At 31.7% G+C, this 25,725-nt stretch overlaps 2 protein-coding genes across 2 annotated transcripts; one reads left to right on the top strand and one right to left on the bottom strand.

Moving 5' to 3' along the window:
- Positions 1-8,003: 8,003 nt before the first annotated feature.
- LOC114298289 (UDP-glucuronate 4-epimerase 6) lies at positions 8,004-10,029 on the bottom strand. Its single transcript, XM_028242833.2, has one exon. It carries the CDS (start codon positions 9,680-9,682, stop codon positions 8,318-8,320), a length of 1,365 nt encoding a protein of 454 aa, XP_028098634.1. The 5' UTR covers positions 9,683-10,029; the 3' UTR covers positions 8,004-8,317.
- Positions 10,030-13,924: 3,895 nt separating this feature from the next.
- Positions 13,925-17,866, top strand: LOC114298293 (putative 2-carboxy-D-arabinitol-1-phosphatase). Its single transcript, XM_082877961.1, has 6 exons — positions 13,925-14,095; positions 14,435-14,524; positions 15,062-15,167; positions 15,306-15,522; positions 15,627-16,691; positions 17,320-17,866. The coding sequence occupies exons 1-5, from the start codon at positions 14,070-14,072 to the stop codon at positions 15,743-15,745; spliced, it is 558 nt and encodes a 185-aa protein (XP_082734087.1). The 5' UTR covers positions 13,925-14,069; the 3' UTR covers positions 15,746-16,691; positions 17,320-17,866.
- Positions 17,867-25,725: the final 7,859 nt, after the last annotated feature.

A 25,725-nucleotide genomic window follows, 5' to 3' on the forward strand; every position in this document is an offset into this window, starting at 1 on the left:
AAACACTATTAAAAAATATCACTAATTATTAATTTTTAGTAACAATTTAAAATTTTTATTACAAAAAAATGTCACTAATTATAAATTATAGCGACAGTTTAAAAAAATCATCACAAAAAAATTTATTAATTTTCAACTTTTAACGACAATCTGAAAAATTTGTCACAAAAAAAATCACTAATGGTAAGTTTTAGCTACAATTTATAAAAATTGTGATAAAAAAAGTCATCAATTGTCAATTTTTAACGACATATGTAAAAAAATTGTCACAAAAAAATATTTTAACAGTGATTTTATTAGAATTTATTTTTAATAAAACTTAATAAAAACTAAATTTAACTATTAAAACATATTAATAATTTATCATTTTCCTATTGGGGTCGTTTATGCTGTGTTTGGTTGGAGGATTTTGGGAGAGATTTGGAAAGGAAAAGGGTAAAAGTGTGTAAAACTATGTGAAATTTAGGCATATTTTATTCTCATTTCACCTACCTTTTTCATTTCTCTTTCCAAGCTCCTTCTCAAATTCCCTAACCAAACACAGCATTAGTGGACTTGGATTGGAAGGGAGGGCTCCGCTAACTAATGGGGCCAATAAAGTGACGTCTTTTTTATTCTCTTTTCTTTCTTAAGACCATCTCCAACGGTTCATCAAAGTTGACATCAAATTTAAATTTAGTGAAAAAGTTACTGTTTGGTGCTCCAACGGTTGCACCAAATCGATATCAAAATGAGATTTCACCAAACAATTCATCAAACTGAGGACAGAATACTGATTTCATCAAAACACTGTTTGTGACCGTTGGGGGAGACTAATCGGTCAACCAGCCGGTTGCCCGGTCGGCTGACCAACCGGTCGACCACCAAAAGGTTCAAACAGTTCCAAGAAAAGGTTCAAACAGTAAAATCAAAAAAAAAAAAAATATTTCGCCTAACCAGTCGACCAACCGGTTGTTCCGGCGCAAATTTGATGAAAGTTCACCGTTGGAGCGAGTGATATCAGATTTGGTAAAATTGATCATTTTTTACTCAAATTTGATGAAAAAAGAAATGCACCGTTGGAGATGCTCTAAGAGATGAGTTTTTAGAATTTGTCTTTAAAAAAATTTCAAAAAATTACATATTAGTTTGATAAAAATAAGTCTAAAAATTTTAATTTTTAAATTTTGTAAAATTATTTTCATCCAAAAAAAATAGAAAATCATATGAAAACAATAATTTTTTATTTTTTAAAATTTTTTTCAGCAAAATAGTTTTTGAAAAACTTTGAAAACTTAAACAGACTGAGAGGAGATCTAATTTAAAGGGGTGGGCATGGCTACTTAGAAAGTGGTTGAAGATCGTAAATAAGTTTTTGGTAAATCTAGAGCGTTCCTTAACTTGATTCTTGTTGAAACAATTTTCTATGTACAATAAATAAATTAAAATAAATTAAACAAATAAAATAAATTACTTATCAAATTTATTATACAGAACCAAATAAATATTTAAAAGATCAAGTTGAGTGTGTGACATTATGTCCTTAAGACAGATTCGTCCCGTTATAGTGCTTACGGATAAAAGGCGTCTATCTCTCAGGATACAATGATCTTCACAAATAGGAGTAGCACTCCAAACAATTTGTATGGCAAACCAAACCTGTGTTCTATACTCTCTGAATTTAATTCTAAAAATAGTATGAAGAATAATGAAGCAAGAAAGCAAAATGAAAGCAACAAAATAAATTTTTCCTGGATATTTTTCAACCCCCAAACTGCTGGAATATGCTGGTATTTATAGGCAAAATCATGACCAATAGATCTGTCCGAACAGATACAGTTTTGAATTGAACAGGTATAGATATGAATGAACAGATACAGTTCAAATTTTGAATAGATTTGCAGCAATTTGAAACTGCATAACTGCTCGCAGTTTCTGGCAGTTTTAAACCTGTCAAAAAACCAGTTTAAATCTGTTTGAAATTTTAATCTGTTGTGGAATCAAATGAACAAATACAATTCAAACTCAGATCTGTAGAAACCCAGTTTGAATCTATTCAAATCTGTCTGGACAGATTTAAATCTTTTTGGGAAATAACAGAATCTGTCAGGTGCAAAACAGTTTCAAAAACTGTTTGGACAGATTAATCTGTTTGGAAGAGGCACAAATTATAGAAAAAAAAATTGAATTAATTTTAATTTGAAATTCAAATTATTTCCTATAAGAATTTTTAAAAATTCAAATAAATTTTGTCCAAAAAATTAAAGTTAGAACCGACCCGACCAACAACTCCTCCCTTCTACAAACTTGGGGTGCCCCTTGGGGCCCAACCCAAGTGCTGCTACCTAGAACTTATATACACACATAAGTTCTCTTAAGTTTTCAATGTGGAACAAACCTTACAAAGAAATTCACATATTACTTCTTTAAATGTCCATTTCATGAATCCGAAAACGACGGCAAGTTCTCATTCACTCATAAATGATTTTGACGAACCGTTTTCACGTGTGACTTGCCATGCGGTAAGGAACACGTCAGCTCTTTGGGCTTACCCCAAAAGATGCTTGACCCACTCAAATTTAGGCTTAAAATTGGCTCAAAATAACCCTATATAAACCAAATTCTAACAACTCTTTCTTTGCTTTCGTTAGTCAATGAGGACAACATTTTTTATTCATTACTCATCCAATTTAGATATTAGTTCTTTTATTTACACACAAAAATAATCATATAATTAAATACAACTTTATCATCTATGTGTAGGACTTAGGGCTGCTCGCGGGTCGGTTTTGGCCGGGTGCGGGTCAAAACCGACCCGACCCGCACTTATGCGGTTGGGGAAAAATGGACCCGCAACCGCCCGCGATGCGGTTCGCGGTTTGTGCGGGCGGGTGCGGTTCGGTTTGCGGTTTAGTGTTTTTTTTTTTTTTTTTAAACTTAAGTAAATTTGACATTTTTTGTTACTTTCTAAACATTTTTTTTTTTTAGAAGAGTTATAAATTAAATTACAAGATATACAATTCATGATCATAATAAATAGTCCACATGTTAGATAAGATGATATGGAACCATGCTTGAGGATAGTAATTAATCTTCCTCCTTAGCTTGCAAAAACAAACCCTTAAAAGTCAAACTAGTAACACTAATTTAAATATGCAAAAACAAACCCTTAAAAGTCAAACTAGTAACACTAATTTTAATAGTGGATTAATCTTCACTGTTTAGTTTTTAATATGCAATAATGTAATAATAGAATGACAATTCAAAATATCATATTTAACTGTGTCTACTAGACTAATGGAATATAATGATTTTTTTTTTATATATATAAATAAAAGTCAAACTAATAACACTAATTTAAATATTATTAGATCATGATAATGTATATAAGTGCCCATATAATAAATTTTACTTTCATCCAAAATGTAAAAATAAAAATAATAACTAGTTATTTTTTCTTTAAAAAAAAAAAAAAAGAAAAAAAAAAGATGCGGGTTGCGGGCGGGTCGGATTCGACCCAAAACCGATCTTTTACCAAATTCTTGACCCGCACACGCCCGCCTACCTACATCGAAACCGCCCAAAGCACTGCGGGTAGGGTAGGGTCGGGCGGTTTGTGCGGGCGGGTGGGTTTGTTGCCCAGCCCTAATAGGACTCATAAAAAGATGAAACTCATGTATGAAAAAATTAAGTCACAATTTATAATCAATTTTTTGTGTTTTTAAATTTTTTCTTTAAATCCAAACGCAATGTAAAATATAAGAAATGGATTAAATTTGGGCATGTGCTTTCTCTCAAATCCAACTCTATCTTGCTCAGTGATACTCTCTATTCATGAGCACATGTATTTTGCTAAGAGTAGATTCCAAGGAAGCAAGTAGTGAAGATAGACAAAATTGATCAGCCTTATGATTTATGTATCACCGCTAATTTGTAAGCCAAGTGGCATTAGCTTAGATTCTCAACTTAATGTCAAAGGAAACCCAACCTCTTCTTAGCTTGCATAAAAACAATAATTAAATGAATGACCATATGGATAAAAAATAAATAAATAAATACATAAAAATGCATGGCCATATAATCTTGGATGAATAGTGATACATACACTAATTAATGTATTAACTAATGTACTAATACTAGTTATGCCATTATTATTGACCCCTCTTTATACAAATTACAATTACCAAAAATATTTTAAATTATGCCATATCATTAATTAATACACTAGTCAGTACATTAAATAGTACATATGGTCGTGTTTGGCAAGTAATTTTGGGGCTAAAATAGCCACAAAAAATAAAATAGGTTATTTTAGCCATAACAAACAAAACATCACATCCAACCCATAATCATTACGCTCTTCTCTCACAAAAAAAGTCAAAAAAGTTAAAAAGTCAAAAAATCCTTCCCAAACCAAACTTTTTAACCCAGGCTAAAATAGCTAAAAAAATTAAAAAGCCAAAAAGCCAACCCACTTCCCAAACGGAGGCTAGTATTAGTCAATCTTGAATCAATACTATATAAGTTTGAAAGATTAATAAGACAAAAGTTTCTCTTCTTTTCTTTTGTTTTTATTTATTTATTGTGACAATGCCATAAATTAAGCAAAAGTTGTGGTAAAATGGAGTTTAGAAAGACATTACAAACATTGCTATAGGTAACTAACAAGTACTTTATAATATTCTCCAATTTTAATGATTTTAAAGTTAATTTTCTCTTTATTTTTGTCATCTTACTTTACTAATTAGTCATAATATATGCCTAGAGTTGCCAATCCAAAAATTTCACCAAGTTCACTAGTTAGAATCTAAAGGAGTGTTTAATAACTCAATTCAATTAGGTCCTGTTTGTTTCACTGGATATAAAAGAAAGACATAATATAATGTGGGATTTAGTCAGGATATATAATGAATAGGATATAGGTATTGGATAATATATCCCCCAATTCATGTTTGTTGACTTGATATATAAGATTGGATATATATTATCCATGTTTGTTTTACAAAATATATTGTGGGATATAAACAAGTAATTTTCAAGATTGCCATCATAATATTATATTATATTATATTAAATAATATTATATTATATTAAATTCAAAATTTATATTAAATTAAATTCAATAATATTATATTATATTATATTCAAAATTTGTATTAAATTATATTATATTAAATTAAATTAAATTAACTAATATTATATTATATTAAATTAAATTCAATAATATTATATTACATTAAATTCAAAAATATTAAATTAAATTCAATAATTATATTATATTAAATCCAAACGCAATGTAAAATATAAGAAATGGATTAAATTTGGGCATGTGCTGTCTCTCAAAGCCAACTCTATCTTGCTCAGTGATACTCTCTATTCATGAGCACATGTATTTTGCTAAGAGTAGATTTCAAGGAAGCAAGTAGTGAAGATAGACAAAATTGATCAGCCTTATGATTTATATATCACCGCTAATTTGTAAGCCAAGTGGCATTAGATTAGATTCTCAACTTAATGTCAAAGGAAACCCAACCTCTTCTTAGCTTGCATAAAAACAATAATTAAATGAATGACCATATGGATCAAAAATAAATAAATAAATAAATAAAAATGCATGGCCATATAATCTTGGATGAATAGTGGTACATGCACTAATTAATGTATTAACTAATATACTAATATTAGTTATGCCATTATTATTGATCCCTCTTTATACAAATTATAAATACTAAAAATATTTTAAATTATGTCACATCATTAATTAATACACTAGTCAGTACATTAATTAGTGCATATGGTGGTGTTTGGCAAGTGATTTTGGGGTTAAAATAGCCACAAAAAACAAAATAGGCTATTTTAGCCATAACAAACAAAGCATCACATCCAACCCATAATCATTACGCTCTTCTCTCACAAAAAAAAGTCAAAAAAGTTAAAAAGCTAAAAAATCCTTCCCAAACTAAACTTTTTAGCTCAGGCTAAAATAGCTAAAAAAGTCAAAAAATTAAAAAACCAATCCACTTCCAAACGGAGGCATAGTATTAGTCAATCTTGGATCAATACCATATAAGTTTGAAAGATTAATAAGACAAAAGTTTCTCTCTTTTCTTCTTTTCTTTTGTTTTTATTTATTTATTGTGACAATGCCATAAATTAAGCAAAAGTTGTGGTAAAATGGGGTTTAGAAAGACATTACAAACATTGCTATAGGTAATTAACAAGTACTTTATAATATTCTCCAATTTTAATGATTTTAAAGTTAATTTTCTCTTTATTTTTGTCATCTTACTTTACTAATTAGTCATAATACATGCCTAGAGTTGCCAATCCAAAAATTTCGCCAAGTTCACTAGTTACAATCTAAAGGATTGTTTAATAACTCAATTCAATTAGGCCTGTTTGTTTTACTGGATATAAAATGAAAGATATAATATGATGTGGGATTTAGTCAGGATATATAATGAATAGGATATAGATATTGGATAATATATCCCCCAATTCATGTTTGTTGACTTGATATATAAGATTGGATATATATTATCCATGTTTGTTTTACAAAATATATTATGGGATATTCCAAGATTGCCCTCATAATATTATATTAAATAATATTATATTATATTAAATTATATTATATTAAATTAAATTCAATAATATTATATTATATTAAATTAAATTAATTAACTAATATTATATTATATTATATTAAATTCAATTCAATAATATTTATATTAAATTAAATTCAATAATATTATATTATATTAAATTCAATAATATTAAATTAAATTCAATAATTATATTATATTAAATTCAAAATTTGTATTAAATTATATTATATTAAATTCAAAATTTTATATTAAATTATATTATATTAAATTAAATTCAATAATATTATATTCAAAATTTGTATTAAATAATATTATATTAAATTAAATTAAATTAAATAATATTATATTAAATTAAATTCAATAATATTTATGTTATATTAAATTCAATAATATTACATTAAATTCAATAATTATATTATATTAAATTCAAAAAATATATTAAATTATATTATGTTAGATAGACAAAAGGGTAAATTGGACTTTTTAAATCATATCCCAGCCAAGGGGATATCATATAATGGGGGGTGGTGGTATTGTATATCCTCCACTTTTGGGGGATATACAATCCCATGGAATATTATATCCTTTTTGAAAAAAAAAATGCAAACATGAGATATGTGACTCCCACATGATATAATATCTAATCTCACCCTTTATATCCCAGAATCAAACAGGACCTTAAGGCCATATTTATTTGGGTGGACATGAGTTTGGGATTGGACTAATAGTCCAATAAAATTATTAATCCGATGTTTGGTTAAACAATTGAAGTACGGACTAATTATTTTAAACTTGACTATTAGTTAAGATATGATATATAATTCAATGGATTCGTAGTCCTAAGACTATTAGTCATGGGAATGCTAAACCAGTCCGCCCAAACAAACATGGCCTAAGCTCTTAAAATAGAAAATATTAAGTATTTTACGTGTGTAATGTTTAGTTCATTACAATGAAAGTAGAACTGAATAATCACTTTATAAGAATGTCCATTGTCGCATTTTAGTTTACTAAAAAAATGAATAACATTACAAACAAATGAAATTATCTTTTACTATTGTAAGTGAATGATCATTTAGAATACAATTCAAAAAAATATTTCAGCAAACCACATATAACAGTAAGATTAATCTAATAATTGTTTTATATGTAGGCGAAAAATTAAGTACCCACAAATTAATCGAAGCTAAGCACTAAAAAGAATAAATAAAAAGAAAAAACTGACACTATTTGCACCCTACTCCTCATCATTGATGAAGGCATCTTTTAAAAAGCAATATTGAAGATCTCATCTCATTCACAGGCAACCCAAAAAAGGGCAAAGCTAATTACACCCAAAAAAAAAAAAGGAATAAAAAAAAGTTAAACTACAAAAACAAAATGAATGAATTGAATATTAACGTAACACAAAAGGCATGATAAGAAGAGTCATCATCATTTTGATTTCATCATTGAAGTCCAATTCAATCACAAATCTTGATTTTATTCTCAAATCCAACTGTTGATCTGCACCTTTTTTTAGCAGAATTCAACCTCTCTCACTCTCTACCTTACAATTAAAAGTACATTATTACCCTCCACCTCACAGATCTACACTTCTCCCACCCTTTTTCCCTCCTCATTTTATGGTGTAGGTCCATATAAAAATCTATGTCTATATAGTACAAACACTAATAACACCCAATTTTGATCCAATACAACAATAACAACTTAAAAAAAAAAAATTACTATTAATTAGTTTTGGGGGTATTGTGTATTTCCTTTTTTACCCTCGATTCAATCCCATAATAACTAACATACCACTTTACGAACTTTCTCAACCCAGTGGCCAAGTCGGTGGTGGGCTTGTACCCGAAGTCCTTGTACGCCAGGCTCACGTTAGCATGAGTGAACGGAACGTCGCCGTTTCGCGGCATCTTGATCACGTGCTTCTTGGCCTTCACATTCAACAGCGACTCCAAAATCGCCACCAGCTTCGCCACCGTCACCGGCGCCGTGTTCCCGAGGTTGTAGATCCTCAGCTCCGCCGCCGCCTTCTTCTTTCCGCCGCTTCCGGTGCTCTTCTTCGCCGTATCGATCGCTCCTACGCACCCTTTAACCACGTCGTCGATGTACGTGAAGTCACGCGCCACCGCAGCGCCGTCGTGAGACTCATAAATGTTGATGGGTTTCCCTTGAAGAATGTCCTTGGTGAAGAAGAAATAAGCCATGTCTGGTCTTCCCCAAGGTCCATAAACAGTGAAAAATCTCAACCCAGTGATCGAAAGTCCGTAGATGTGATTGTACGTGTGAGCGATTTCTTCGCCAGCTTTTTTCGTGGCGGCGTAGAGGCTCGCCGGCTGGTCTGTTCGGTCTGATTCGGAGAATGGGTTTTGGGTGTTGAGTCCGTAGACAGAGCTCGATGAAGCCCAGACAATCGACGGTTGAGGATCGGCCGATTTGGCGATCTCGAGGAGGTTCACGAAGCCAGCGATGTTGGAATTGATATAGGATTGGGGGTTTTTCATGGCATAGCGAACGCCGGCTTGAGCGGCGAGGTGGAGGATGTGGGTGAAGGGGACAATGTCGAAGAGCTTGGAGAGCAATTGGGCGTCGTTTAGGTCTCCTTCGACGATGAAGATCTGGTGCTGAGACAAGAGCTCTTGGCGAGCTCGTTTGAGAGATGGGTCGTAGTAGGAATTGAAGTTGTCTAAGCCAAGGACACCGTCGCCGCGTTTTTTCAACGCGAGGGAGGAGTGGGTGCCGACGAAGCCGGCGGCGCCTGTGACGAGGATGGAGAAGCCGTGGGGGCGGCGGGGGGTGGCGGAGTGGCGGACTTGTTTTTCCCAGGCGGCGGTGGCGCCGGCGTAGAAGGCGGAGGAGAGGAAGTTGCGAGTGGTGGTGTGGATGTGGTGATGTTTGTTGTTGTTGGTGGTTGTGGAGAGAGGAGGGTAATTGAAGGTGAAGAAGATTATGAGGAGGAGAGAGACGAAGAGAGTGAGGCGGAAGAGAAGGTTGGAGGAAGCGGCTAAGAGTTTAGTGGTGTTGAGTCTTCTGATGTAGCTGTTGTATCGCTCGATCTTTGTGGTTTTACTGGTGTCTGGGGGGTACGCCATTTGATAGAATTTGTGTAATGTTTTGGGGAGAGAGAGAGAATGTGTGTATGTATGTGTATAGCTGTATATATGTTTTTGAGCAATGAAGTGGGAAGAAAGTGTAGATGGATAGATGGGTATAAGAAGGAAGATCAGAGAGGGAGAGGGGTTGGGTGGATTGGAGAGCAGTGGTTGTTGTCTATAAATGGTTTCACTCGCTTACAGATGGAAAACGGAGAGGAAGCTTCTATTAGTGCACACCAAAAACACTTCCCCCCCACTTCAAACATATCACTTCACTCGCTTACAGATTATAGTACTAAAAACTAGGTGTGGAACGTCGATGCACTCAACCCGAGCAATTCCACTTCAATCTGAATTTTTTTTTAGAGAAATGTTAGGGATTACGAAAACAAATTTATGAAAATAATCATGAAAGATTTGTAATTTTTGAATTATTTTAATTAATGTGTGGTATTTTATTCTAAGTATAATTCAAAGGTTATAAATCTTTTATGATCATTTTCATGAAAGACTTTTCATCATACCTAGCATTGCTGATTTTTTTAAGGTTTAAACCATATATTTTTAATTTGGTACGAATTTGAGTAAAAACTTAAAAGATTGAATTAAGTTTGGATGAGATACGAAGATATTATATGCTCCAATTAATATATCAATTAATGTATTAATATATATTATATCTTTATTATTGATCTCACTTATTATATAAATTATAAATATTTAAAATTACTAAAATTATATCACATTATCTATTAGTATACCAATAAGTACATATAACATTATTCATTTAGATAAAGATATCAAATAATCTGACTAACCCGATACTTGAATTATACATATATAAATATATAAAAAATATTAAATAAATATATATAAATTATTAATCATTACATGATATTAACATAATTTAAATTATTAAATCATATTTAATATATATTATATATATAAGTAATACAAAATCTTATATTTTTTTATTCTTACTTATCAATTGCAAAGATTACTATAGCGACATCTCTCTTACATAATATAAATTATTTATTCTACTGTTATTAATAATTTTCTTAAATAAATGTAAATAAAGTCTAATTTTAATAATTTAATAATCTCGTTGCAAAAAAAAATACTAAAATTCATTTACAATTCAGACAACTCGAACAATTCGGGTTTAACTTGGGTCGAAACTTGGGTCGAAACTTGGGTCGAACTTAAACAAACAATCTCATGTTATAATTTGGAATTGGACAGGCATGGGCAAGTCTCGACACAACTTGGATTAAATTTAAACAACCTCACAACCTACTCGAGTTATACCCCTAATTAAAACAAAACATACAGTATGGAAGTCCACCATGTGTACCTTAATTTACCCTTAAAAGAATACATAATTTTAATTTTTGAGTTATAATTTAAAATATGTTATAATTAAACACAATATAAAGTATAATTAAAAAATTCATGAATCATAGCTAAAACAATATCATAATTAAAGAACAAAATAATACAACTAGAGGTGCATATGGTATACCTTTTTTTAAAGGGTTTATATTAGAATTTGCCGGTATAAAAAACGTAATATAAAAGAAAAAATACTATAGGCCCAATATTTTTATCAAATATTTGATCAAATATCTCACATGAAAGACTTGATTGCCATTGGTCCCACCTCTAAACTAGAGTGTTATTTAAGGTCATAAATTTATCATATCAAAAATGCTAGACCCAAAAATTGTACCAAAAATTTTACCAAATATCTTATATGAGCGTGAGACCCACATGAGACTCACATTTAGTGAGTCACACACCCATGTGAAACATTTGATAAAATTTTTGATAAAATTTTTAAGATTTTTAGCATTACTCTTTTCATATATCTTGTTTTAATAATGGGACATTTATTAATAGATTTTTTGTATTTATTATTTATGGATCGTTTGCTCTCTTAAATAATCTTATGAACTCATCAGTCTTATTTCACATTAAAACCTTCAAAATGAAGTATGCTCACATTTAGAAATGTAATAAGACAACAATACACATATTATAATGATATCTCATTATCACATTTTAAGAATGATACAGTTGACAAAAGTTAAGTAAGATAATAGTTCACAAATATCTCATTGTCACATTTAAAAAAAAAAAAAAAAAAACACACATTTCGTAAAAGTCTAATAAGACAATAGTGCACAAATGTGTCAATTGTCACATTTTAAGAAGACTCGTTGTCATATTTGACAAAAATTTAATAAAATAACAGTGCACATATTACAATGATGTCACATTTTAAAAATGACACATTTAGCCTCCGTTTGGGAAGTGGGTTGGCTTTTTGGCTTTTTTGACTTTTTTTGTGAGAGAGGATTGTAATGATTATGGGTTGGATTTGATGTTTTGTTTTTTGTGGCTAAAATAGCCTATTTTGTTTTTTGTGGCTATTTTAGCCAAAAAAGCCTGGGCTTTTTCTTGCCAAACGGAGGCTTAGTAAAAATTTAATAAGACAATAGTGCATAACTGTTCAATGTCCCATTTTAAAAAAGGCTCATTGTTACATTTGACAAAAATTTAATAAGACAATAGTGTACAAATAAAACATATTGACATTTATTGTCTCTAAAAAATATAGTAAAATGATCTCACAGTATACCATTTCAAATTCAATAGGACATTTTAGTTTACAAAAAAATTCTTGGGACTTTCATTTATTAAAAATAAAAATAAAAAAATTAGATTGATTCGATAATCGTATATTATTTAATATATTGTATTTATGTCCAAAAATTAAGTTATTATTATTTTTTTTTTAGTGACAAATGCATTAAATTGACTAAGTTATGAATATAGAATCGAATTAATTCTTTTTATAAATAATATACACAGAAAATCTTACAAAACTAATGGTTTAAATTATTAAAAATGACTTGTGATGGACCTCACGAGCTCAAATAACACTTTTCAGTTTACATCATGAAGCCAGTCCTTACAAGAATGATGAATGATAAGGCCACATTGAGAATTTTATAAATAAAAATTATTTTTATAAATATTTTATTTGAAAGTAAAAAATTTATATTAAAGCACATTATTCTGTTTTAAATTATGAATTTTTTTTTTTTATGCGATATTTGTTTATTAGTGGGATAGTCCCCCCGAAAAAAGTGTTATATATGAAAATCTTTTAGGTGTAAGTTTGATAAACCAAAAAAACTTACACTAGGAAATGACTGACATGCATCCTAGCACCCCCTTACCTTCCCCCTGTGCTTCGGTGGTTTTTCTCCTGGGCAGCTGTTCACCATTTTGTTCTTGTCAACGCAGTCCCCTACAGATTTCATTATCGAGATATCTGTTTTTAACTGTCTAACATATTTGAAATTTCTCAATTTTTCTATACACAACAAGAAAATACATTTTTAGCGACCATTTTTTACTATCAAAAAAAATTTAGTCGGCAAAAGTGTCGGAATTGGCTACCAAAAATAATATTAGTCGGCAAAAGTCAACTTTTTAGCTACTAATTTTTTTTAGTAGGGGAATGTTGATTATTGGCGACTAAAAAAAATTTAGTAGCTAAAAATATTACAATTGACGACTACAAAAAATTTTAGTAGCTAAACATATCACAATTGGCGACTAAAAGAAATTTTAGTAGCTGTAGAGCTACTTTTAGCTACTAAATTGTTTAGTAGCCGAAAGCATTTTAAAATTTTATTTTTTATCTTTTGGCGACCAAATAGTTTATTTTCAGCGACGAAAAAAAATTTTAGTCGCCATAGGTAGAGATTTGGTTACTAAAATGCTTTAGTCGGCGATTGGAAAATAAAAAAAATATTTTTTACCTTAGTCGCCAATAGTTTATTTTCAGCGACGAAAAACAATTTTAGTCGCTGTAGGTAGAGATTTGGCTACTAAAATGCTTTAGTCGGCGATTGGAAAATAAAAAAATATTTTTACCTTTGGCGACTAAAATATTTTCATCTACGAAAAATAATTTTAGTCACCGTAGGTAGAGATTTGGCTACCAAAACGCTTTAGTCGGCGATTGGAAAAAAAAAATATTGGAGGGTTTTACAAATTAATTGGCGGAGATCAATTGAAGAACCAACGGGTGAGATCAATACCTCTCCAATGAAATATTATGGTCATCTCTTCGTTTCAGAAGATGAAGGGTTGAGGAGTCCAGTTGCGTCGCCGTCCCGCCGCCGCTCCTCCTCGTGTTCGCCGGCAACCGGAGCACCTCCTCCTCCTCCTCCTCCTCCTCCTCCTCCGCCAACGCCATCATGACTGCTGCGACCACCACTGCCTTTGCTACCACCTCCGTCAATGCCCTCTTTTTACGCCGCCGCCTCCTCCTCTTTCTCCTCCGCCGATCTTCACAAATCTGCAAATGTCCCTGAACCAGAATTGCTATATGTGAGAAAAATGATTGTTTATACATTTATTCATTTATTGTTAGATATATATGTAAACACTTTAAGTATGATCATATAATTGTTACAAAAATGATTGAGAGGTACAGTTGTGGCTCACTAATGTATTTGAAGTCAACTAAGATGATAGAATTTTTGTAAATTGAAGGCTAGCATGTTTATTGAGTCACCTAAGTTGATTTTTATTTTTTGTTTTTTGATTTCTTGTTTTGATGAATCTGTAAAATTTCCTTTACTCACTCACAAGCTTACCTGTAAAGGTGGATGATATTTTTTACCCCATTTTGTTGCAGTTTCTAATTTTAGATTCGTGGTGCTTCAGAAAATCAAGAACCCTAACTATAAGGGCAAGTGGTGCTTCAGAAAATCAAGAACCCCATTTTGATGACTCCTTCGATGTCTGCTTCTCCAGGTCAGCTTTTATTTTTTATTTAACTGGTTACATTATTTTAGATTTTTTGAGGGTTAATTTCGCTTTTTGTTAATTAGGGGTGGTCTTGGGGCGAATACACATGTTATATAATTTTGGGCTATTTATTAGGATTTTGGAGAATAACTTGATAAGTGGGGTGCTGGAATAGTTAGATTGGTAGATACCAAACCTTTAGCAATATCTGCAGAAAGTGGTTGCCCTCAGGTTCAAACCCGCATTGTCAAACTTGACATCCGAAGCTTTTACTATTGCATGAAGAATTGGTCCCTGTTAGAGAATGGGCAGTTTGAGCTACAATTTGATTTCTAGAAAATGGGAGCCAAAAATTATTTATTTTTGGTGATGATGGCTTCAATTTTTTTTTGTTGAATTTTGATACTATGTACAACAGAATGGTTCAATCCATTCTTTATATGACACCCAAATTCATATTGAGTTGATTCTTGAGTGATGATCAAGAATTTATTCTTTCATATTCTTCACAGTCAATTGACCATATGGGTTTGTTTGTTTCAGTCCACTAAATAGGTCAAAGAGAACAGCTAAAATCATTTGGAGTGCTCGCAAGGAGGAGATTATTACTGATTCTGATCTGAGGGAAATTGACCTGTACTCTTTTCAAGTTAGCTTAATTTCTCAACATCTCTTCCATCAGATGTGCAGTTATATTATATGCTTCAATGATTTTTTAATGATAGGAAGATGTAACATGCCAAAGAAATGGTATAGTAATGGTTGCTGATTCCATTATTGACTTCAGGGTCTCCTAAAGCATGAGGGAAAAGCAAAGTTTGGTGCGGCTTTCCATCAGTGGCAAACTGATGCGGCAAATTTTAATATTGATGGTCATTATCCAGTGATGGAGTTATGGGATCGTGCTAGTTGCTGCTGGACCAAAACCTTAACTCACGAAAGCAGGTCTGTTCTTGTGGTTGCTCACAATGCTGTTAATCAGGCCCTCGTTGCAACAGCGATTGGTACTATCTACTTTCTCTGTTATGACTTGCCGACAGAAATTTTAATATGTCATTGTGAATATAGTTTCATCTCTTTTCCTTCATTGCTTCTTTCCATTTATCAGGCTTAGGCACCGAGTATTTCAGGATTTTACTGCAGAGCAATTGTGGTGTGAGTGTGCTGGATTTCACCCCACGACTAGAGGGTGAGTCTCCATATACATGTCTTAATTGCTTAAATTAGGTATCCCTATTCATTCTTCAATATTACTTAAAGGGTGATCCAACATTATCTTTATAATTTCAATGCAGTAATGACATTGAGTTGTCTATTCCCTTTATGAACTGAGAAATTCTGTATCCAATTTGCTTAAATCAATCAACAATATCTGTAATGACATTATGACATTGAATCTTTTTTTCTAACCTACAAAATGGTTGGTTTTGATCATTAAGCATTTTGTTCATCAGAGTTGTGGTCTAGTATAGTTGAATGCCTAAATTTTTAGGGTAAAGAACCCATTTATTGTGAGCACTTAGCATACATTATGACATTGAAACATTAAGCATTCCATTCATAGATTCCCCATCTTCTATGCACTCTTCATTCAAACATACATTTCTCCAACTTCGATAAGGCAAGTGTGTCATTAAAAAGTGTAATAATGACATTACACCTTGTATGTTCTATACTGTTTGGCAATAAAAAATTGTGGGCCCTTTAAGAGTTGCTACCAACTACAATTAGTTCATTTTTGTTGTAAATTTTTTAGCTTTGCCTGTAATTATTGGAGCTCTTTTATTGCATTGCAGGTAAAGGCTGGTGAGAATCACTCAAATATTTTATTTACAAGTTTTTATCATGTGAATTGCTCTTTATAGTTGATTTGATAGTTATATTATCTAATTTGCAAGTTTTTATCTTTATGAAATTTCAGATTGAAAAGGATGCCTTTGAGGAGGCAGAGAAAGCAAGAAGAGCTAAGGAAGAGGAGGTGATTGACAAGAATTAAATTATTAATTGAGTTTTGTGGCTTGACCTAGTGTTTCTTCTGAATATTCTCCTGCTAAGGAACAGGATTCTGGTGCAGAGATTGTTATCACTCTCACAGTCACTGAAGGTAATTGGATGCCACTTTCAGAGCTTCCTATGCATTCATGATTAACTTCAAGCTTTCATCAAAATTCAGGTGATTGGCAATTTTTTTTGTTAATATTATGCCTGACTTCCAACTAATCCCACTTTTGACATTCTTTTGGTGAATCTTTATAGTATTGTTGATGCATTGAAAGCAAAAGAGAATAAATGTACACTTGCAATTCAGAGCTTCCTATGAATTGAGCATATTGCAGACCCACATAGCAATTAAGTGTTCATCCAATTTTTTTTCTCACAAGTTTCTATTTACATCAGCACTTTCTCATCATTGATACTTCACAACACTTCTTTCATAACGACATATATGCATGTTCTATATTGGAATAAATGAATAGTAATGACTTTCATTATTTAATATTGATGAGTTTTCTTTTTTATTTACTACATCTGTTTCCTAACTCAATTGCTGAAGGTCTCATCAGGCTCTGGAGATGCAAGAATCTGAACACAAGTCCAATTGCAATGCAAAATATTCTAAATTGCAATGCAAAATATTCTAAATTACAAGGGACTGATGTCCATGTTTAGAATGATGACTTTGGACTGTGACATGATAGCCGTGTGACGCTATCCTTTCATTTGACCGTATCTCATTTTTCCATTTATCCTCATGTTTTTGTGTCTGATCTTTTTATGTTTTTTGAGCCTCCTTTTCCCAGGTGCGAACCATTGTGAAACCAGGGTGTTCACAGGATGTTCTCAAGGCAGCTTTGAGTGCCATGGCTTCTGTGACAGAAATTCTCTTAGTAATGACCTCGTCTTCGAACAGTGGGGTGACACCATTTTAGAAGCACAAATTAACCACTTTGGTACTGGAATTCCAAATTCCTTTTGATTCTTGTTTTACTTAAGTAGTTTCATAAATTTCTCTTAGGTAAGGTTGAGGATTTTATTTTTTTCCCAAAAATTTGCAAACTATGTGATGCAAAATAAATGGAAGCTGTGTTGAGGCTTATTGAAAATTGAGATTTTTTGTTGTCAGAAAAAAAAAAGGTGAACCATGTTCTGTTCCTTACCGAATGAAATTTGTATGCATCAAGCCATAAATAGTGATTTGATGTTTTTTTGCAGTAATTTTTAAAATTTGAACTCTTAATAAGAATAAATATGCTTTTATCTTACTAGCTTACATGATATGTAATCCTAATAGACATGTTTAAAGTCTTACCTCCACCATATGAATAAATACCCTTTTCTGTGAATAAACATTTTGCAAGATCAGCCATTCAATTAGATATACCACTTGTAATGGTAGTGCTGCCCATGAATACTTTTGGTTTTGATTTATGACTGGCTCGCTATAATATCAGTTGGAGTGAGATTATTCAGGATATGTAGCCCTAGTACAAAAATACTTTTCTCGTGTCTGGCAAGGCAACACCATAACCAAAGAAGTGAATTTTTTCAAATTTATGTAGAAGACATCCAACATATTTAGAAATTTTATTGTCTCTTTTTGAAGAAACTTGATTGAATTATATTTTGAAAATAGGCTGCAGGGCAAAAACAACAAAAGAAAAGAAAGGTTAGTGGTATATATATTTTTATTATTTAGACAATATAGGAGAAAACATAAAAGAGAAATTGATAAATTTACGCCGTCCACCCTAAAAATTGTGCACATTGTATGAAAGTTATGTTTTGTGTAAAAGTTATGAATATTTGTGGTGTTATGATATTTTGTGATAAAATTACGAATAATAAACTTATATGCACTATAAAGTTTTGAATGGTAATATTATAATACTTTGTGATTTATGTTATAATATTTTGTGATAAAAAAAGTTGTGATTATTGTGATGAACACTCTCATTGATTAGTGTTATATTTCAGAAACATATTGGTGCCTGCATGTTTGTGTTTGGGATATGATTGCTCCATATAAGTCCTTGCTTGCTGTTATGATCAAGAACATGCCTAGTTGTTTATAGTGGCAGTTTTTTGTTGTGCGCGTTGGTTACATTCTGGCTGATGCACACTATTGTCTGCTTGCTCCACCCAGAAAACAATCTTGGAAAGGTAATGCAGAAAGGCATTTGCCTAGTTGGGATGATGGGTTCAACTTCCATGGTACTGCAGGTAAGCACGTCTTTTATTTTTTTTCCTATGCAGTAATTTTACATTGTTTAATTGGATCGAGGACACTATGAATATGTATTTCTATATTTTTATTAGACATGCACTTGATTTCACATTCATGCAATGGTTCTGCAGGTGCCAGCAGTAGTGGACGAAGGGGATGGGCGAGTGGGAGTAGTTGGCCCCTTCCAATCTGAGGGTTTTATGGAAGGACTCGAACAATGGGAGCTTATAGTGATGCCAGGACGACATTTTGTACTTATTAGTACTTATTTTTGGATGGTTGGAACTAAAATGTGTAGTGGGAGTAGTTGGTTATTCCTGTATTATGTATGAAATTAAATTATTGACGTTGGATTAGACTGGTTCTTATGGAATTTGTAATATATATATATATATAATTGGATGTTTAATATTAATTTTTTGGATGGTTGAAACTAAAATGTGTGCACGTTGTTGAATGCTTGATAACATATATTAGTGTTGATGGATTATATTGTTTATACAGGGTACAGGTTGTATTAATAATGGATACAGGTTGTTTAGAAGAAATTTTTTTTTTTTAAAAAAACACGTTAAAGTATTTGGCCACCAAATATTTTGGTAGCTAAATACGTAATCAAATGTTTTGGTGACTAAGAATTTAGTAGCAAAAACATAACCCAATGCACTTTTAGTGACTAACACTTTAGTCGCCAAATGCACCTTTTGCCGACTAAATACAGTTTCGTAGCCAAATGTGTACTTTCGGCGACTAATTATTTAATAGCTAAAGGTGACACATTCCCCAACCACAACAACTTAGTAGCCAAAAAGTCTCATTCTGCGATTAAAGGTTTTAGTGGCGGAAACATAACATTTGCCAACTAAACTAAATTTAGTAACGAAATGTAGTCATTTTCGGCGACCAAACAAAGTTTTGTCACCGATACTATCGCCGACAGGGTATAGGCGACGAGCTTGGTGACAAAAAAATTTAGTCGCTAAATTGTTTCAGCGACTAAATATTGGACTTTTGGCGACCAATCTTTTCGTAGCCAAAAGTGACATTTCTTGTAGTGATATATAGCTTCTGTTTACACACGCCCATGCACACACACACATAAAAATGGTATGGACGGTGAAAATTTAGCTCAAATTTTATTCCAAAAATGAGTGTGGTGTAATTTTAAAGTAAGTAGATGAGGCCACATTCACAATGGAGGTAGATCTTTAATTTTTTTTCTAAATAATTTTTTTTTTGAATTTGTAGCAGCGGCGAAATTTTTTTTTTTATCATTACACCACTTATTTTTTATTTTTTTATTATAATTTTATCCCAATCTAAAATTACCAAAAAGTATTACAACTCCAACCCTAATTTTCTTTACACCCACCCATTCACCACCACTTCTACCCGCCGACACCACCCCATAACTCCTCCCTACCACCCTTCTCATATATCCTCTCCCTATCGCTACCCTTGTCATTATCTTCCTTATCCTTATTCTTCTTCATGTAAAATAAGTTGAGAGAAGGATATTGAGAGAGTAATCTCTGTATTTCAATATATCAGAAACCATATAGAGAGTCTCCATTATATAGGAGTTTCTGTGTTACAAACATCATCATGTCACCAAACATAATTATAAAAAGGGATCGAAAGCATACTGACAGACCGAAAGCAGACTAAATCATATTTTAACTGTATTCTATATATATTAATATATTATACATTAATATATTAACACTTCAAATTTGTAAACTCCCTCTCTTGCAGGGGATGAAGTGTTGCATAGCAAAGAGCGACTAAGTCAGAGGCGGAGCAGTAGTGGTCGAAGATGTTGGTTGGGAAGTGGGGTAGAGTTCAGATTTGAGAAAATAAGGGTGCAATGAGAAGTTGGGAAGCAAGGAATGGTAATATTAGTAGAATTTTGACATGTATACAGAGATAAAATAGGTAGAAAAAAGAGGTAAAAAGTCTTTTCTTTCTCTTTTGGTTGGGGTTTGTACTAAAATATAATACTCATCAGTGTATTTGGTTTTAGTTTTTTAAATTTAATTTTTTTAAAATTGAGTTTTTTTTTTGTGTTTTTTTTTTGTTTTTAGTAAATATTTTTTAAATTTTAAGCATTTTTTTTTACTTTTTTAGATACACCTTACTTAGATATATCTAAATAATAAAATATTTGTGAAAAAATATTTTTAAAAAATTAACAAATACACAAAAATACAAAAAATATGCTGAATTTTTATATTTTTTTGTATTTTTTGATATTTAGTGTATTTTTTGAATTTTTTTTCACAAATATTATACTTTTTAAGTATATTTATGTTAGATGTATCTAACAATTAAAAAAATTACTTAGCATTTTTAAAAAATTCATTGAAAACGTTAAAGTATGAAAAATAAAAATAAAAAGTAAAAGTAAAATTTTCTAAAAATCATTTTTAGAAAATCAGAACCAAAAGCACTCCAATATTTACTTTGAATCCCCTCATTTCTTTATTTATATATTTATTTATTATACTTTTTTCCTAACATCAAATTACAAATTTATTTCCATTCCTACTCTCTCAAATCCTAATCCTCAACCCACCACATTCCCACTTTAGCTGGCGACCTTTGCCGCCGTCTTTTCTTGAGTTTCTTACTTTACTTCTTACTTGTCAGGTTATTAGGTCTAATTTTAGGCTCAATTTCGATGATTCGAACTGTTTACATTTTAAAATTTATTGAATATATTATATCTATAAAAAATCAAATTGATTAGATATCAAAAAACATGTGTTCGAAAAATTATTTATTAAATTTTTTAAAAAAATAATTTTTAGTTTAATAATCCAAACACATATTTTTTTGATATTTAATCAATTTAATTTTTTATAAATATAATATATTTAATAAATAACCGCTCGAATCATGAAAATCGAGCCTAAAAGTGAGCCAATAACCTTACCATCAGAAACTTAAGAGGGGATGATGATCCCCATCACTAATAGCAGCTCCAACTCTAGCTACCATCACCCCTACCCCCAATCACCAACCACCACCTGCACCGCTTTTAGGCCTTTCCTCTAAGTTTCGACGACTCTTTTCAGTTCATCTTCACCCACCACCACCGTGATCGATCTCTCTCTCACTCTCTCTCTCTCTCGCACGTGCGAGATTACAATCGTGATTACAGAGGATCAGTCGCGGTGGCGACCCTCTCTTTTCGCGCAACCGTGACAACGACTACCTCCCTTGCGATCTCCCCAGGTCTAGTTTGTTTGTCCAGGTCTGAACCACCACCATTTGTTCGGTAGTCTACGTCTAAACTACCACATTTGTTCAGCGGTTTAAGCTGAATTTCTACCATTTGTTCGATACTGATTTTCCAAACATGTGTGATGGTTTCAAATGAATAGGAATCAAACATGAGCAACATGAGGGAGGGCTCAAGGGTAGTTGTGCTGGCGGCAACAACAACAAATGGGTGAGATTAGTGGAATGAGAGATTTGGATGAAAGAAATGAGGTAGAGGATCGCCAATGGAGGAGGAAAAGGAAGAGAGAGAGTTAGGAAGGTGGGTCGTCAGAAGAGGGGGGATTGCCGGTGGGGAAAGGGGGCTGGGGAGGGAGCTCCCTATCATTCATCTAAGTAAATGAACCCATGATCTTGTATAAAATTACAGATATATCACTTGCAAAGCAATTTTGTTGTGCAAAATGCCAGCAATTTTTTGGTCTGGAAACCATGTGACACACACGTGTAGTAATGGGAACACTCCTCCAGTTATTCAAACTTGGACGACCATACCTTCCATGTGCTCAACTGCATTATATAAATTTAGGATAGGATTGTTTTTAGGTCACCAAGTAGGTACACAGGCTGGCAACTGGTTATCGGGTCTGATTTCACGGATGCAGGGATAACACTTCAGAATATTTAAATTCAAGTTAGGACTGTCCACTTTAATAGACTGAACCATGTAATTAGGGAAATATATATAGGTTCACCAAGAATTTTATAATGTTGATTTGAGTTACTTTATTTTTAAGATTATTATAAGTAGATATTAAATGAAGATAAACATGATAAACTCATGCAAATTATCGGATTAATACAATTTATTTGTTTATTTTTGAATGATTTACACATTGGAGTGTGACTCGTGATAAAATGATATATATATATATATATAATCTTACAATGATCGAATTTTAGAAATCACACTTCAGAATTCACAATTGTGATGGCTGATTCGTGGTCATTTTTATACATAGAAATCATTACATTTTTTTCTCTCTTGATAACGCAAATTCTTGGTAAAGTAGAAAATTTAAGGATATTTAGGTTTGACTTCTAGTGTGCTGGTTGTAGTCAAACAGCAAATTAAATAGGAGCTTTCACTAGTAATCTACTGCATGCATACTATCTATTAAGAAGAAAAAATAACTCTCTTCTCTTTATAGATATTTTGAACAATAGCAATTAATATCTAAGCAAATGTTGAATTTTACAATAATATATAGGATAAATTACAATGGTAATCTTTATGTTTTGTCATTAATCTTATTTTGGTCCTTATAATTTCAGTTGGCTTAATTTTGACTATAAATTTATCATTTTATCTCAATTTAATCCAATTAATTACAATTATTAATTTTTTTGATAAAAAATGAGCACATAAACATCCTATGTTATCTTTTTATCGACAAAATTGTAAATTTATTCAACTCAGTGTGTTGACTCTAAATAAACTCGGTGACTTCTTTAAAAACTCATATTCGATGTTATTAATTAGATTAAATTGACAAAATCTAAAATTAAGAGTTAAAATTAAGTTGATTGAAATTGCAAAGACTATAACAATTCAAGGACTACTAATATAATTTATTATAATTGTTATTCTTCTTTCAATTAATAAAAGTTTAGAATTATTTTATATTTAACTATTCACAAAAAATTTGTATGTGTAAGAAAATAGGGAAATTATATTAGCATATGTCCCAGGTATGCGGTTGTGTATTTGGCTATGACTTATTATGAGGTTAGTTATGACTTAGTTATATAATGGTATTGGTTATGACTCAATATGATGTTAGTTAGGACATTAATTTAGTTACATTTCATGTAGTGTTTCGTTATAACTTATTTTATTTTATTTTTTTTATAATTGAAGAAGATCTAATTATGATGTTTGTAATAAATAACACCACAAATATCATAACTTATTTATAAGTATATATCCTTTTAGCATTACGGAAGAAAGTATAATAAAATTATTTTACCAAATCCTGCAGCCAAACAGCAACTGAGACAGCCTATCCTGTACAGCGGGACAAAGCAGCAGCAGTTAATAAACCTTGGCAAATTGCTCAAGGTTGTAACTGCGAAAGTTCTGTTTGTTTGTAGCGAAAATACAGGAAAATTCACGTGGGATGAGTTATTCTCAGTTGATTTTTTTTCTTTTTAATTTTTTGGATTAGAGGGCATTGTTTGAGCTTGTAAGATTTATCACGAGTCTCATTTTAATGATTCAAATTATTCATTCTATATATGATTCATACAAAAAATTATATCGATTGAATCATTATAACATATTTATTTTATCGTGTTTGTCACCAAAAATATATATATATATTATTCATAAAAACAAAATTATTGTCTATTTTTTCTTAATGACGGTTGGTTTGAGATGATTTAAATAAGTACACTTTTTGACTTTTTGTGAAATATGGGTTGGGTTTAAAATAATGTGGTAGAGAGGTAATGTAACTTAAATAAAATGATGTGACTTAAATAAGATAGTGACTTTTTAACTTTTTTAGAATACCCCAAACAAGTAACAATTATTAGATTAACTTAATTTTTTAATAAAATAGACAAAATACTTAACAAAATAATAAATTCAAATTATTAAATCAAAAATAATAATGATCCCACCAACCTGAACAGTACTCTCCGGATGAATCCACCTCCTTTTTCTAAGGGTGATGCTACGTAGAAGAAAATCATAAGGAGGAGGAGGAGGAGGAGGAGGAGGAGGGACTGGAGGGGGCCAACAAATTGGGCTGGAGGCAGAGGAGGGGCGGGGGCTGCGAGGTAGAGGCTGCGACGACGATCGGCGGAGGCGGGGCTGCGACGATGGGCAGAGGCGACGGCGGAGGGCTGCGACGGCGGACGGAGGGGGCTGAGACGACGACCTGCCTCATCTCTCTCTCTCTCTTTCTCTCTCTCCCTCTCCTTCTCCTCTCCCTCTGTTTCAGACCTGCAAGACGAAAAAGAAGAAGAAGAAAAAAAAAAAAATGACCAAAATGACGCCGTTTTGGGCATTCAAGAGATTAGGAAAGGTAAAATTCGAGCTACAAATTATTATTCTTTTTCTAATTAGAGTCAAAGAAGTTGTCCTTTTAGTTTGTCACTGGCTGCATGTGTGAGACGGGTTTTTCACCGACAAAGTGCGCATTCAAGAAGGTTGAGTCATTAATTTATATTTTATTATTTTTATTTTATATATTGTCAGTTTTATAATATTCTATAAAATAAAAAGTGATAGAAATTCTATTAATTTATATTTTATTAATTGGAATTATATTTTTATTAGTTAACTGTCATCCATGGGCCGAATCATGCTTCTTAATGGAGGAAGTTTCGTTGCAATTTATCTTGTAATTTTTTCCCAAATTAAAATTAACAATATATATAGTTCAAAATTAAAATCATTGCTTATCCTTATATAACAATATATTTTTTGTTTAAATTACTAGGCATTCTTGTATAGAAATGTAGAATAGGAATTCAATAATGGTGCTATTGATTGTTCATACCCTTTCCTCTTCTTTCTCCCATTTTTATACAATGTCATCATTTCAACAAATTTGCTTGAAAGTAGCTCAGTCGTGATTCCAACGTTGTCAAGCCTCTACGAAGAGCTGCTCAAAATCCAAACCTCAGTCAAATTTAGAGTTATTTTAAAAAGATGGTTAAAGTTTAAATTTTTAATTTTTTTTTATTGTTT

This window comes from Camellia sinensis, chromosome 7 (assembly GCF_055761805.1).
Source record: "Camellia sinensis isolate YWXY chromosome 7, ASM5576180v1, whole genome shotgun sequence".
Lineage (NCBI taxonomy): Eukaryota > Viridiplantae > Streptophyta > Magnoliopsida > Ericales > Theaceae > Camellia > Camellia sinensis.

Bases quoted from the DNA above. Each gene is read 5' to 3' on its own strand.
- LOC114298293 (XM_082877961.1), top strand. From the start codon at position 14,070: ATGTCCCTGAACCAGAATTGCTATAT. The intron at 14,096-14,434 runs GTGAGAAAAATG...GTGGTGCTTCAG, and splicing joins CTGAACCAGAATTGCTATAT to AAAATCAAGAACCCTAACTA. The intron at 15,168-15,305 runs GTTAGCTTAATT...TATTGACTTCAG, and splicing joins TTGACCTGTACTCTTTTCAA to GGTCTCCTAAAGCATGAGGG.
- LOC114298289 (XM_028242833.2), bottom strand. From the start codon at position 9,682: ATGGCGTACCCCCCAGACACCAGTAAAACCACAAAGATCGAGCGATAC.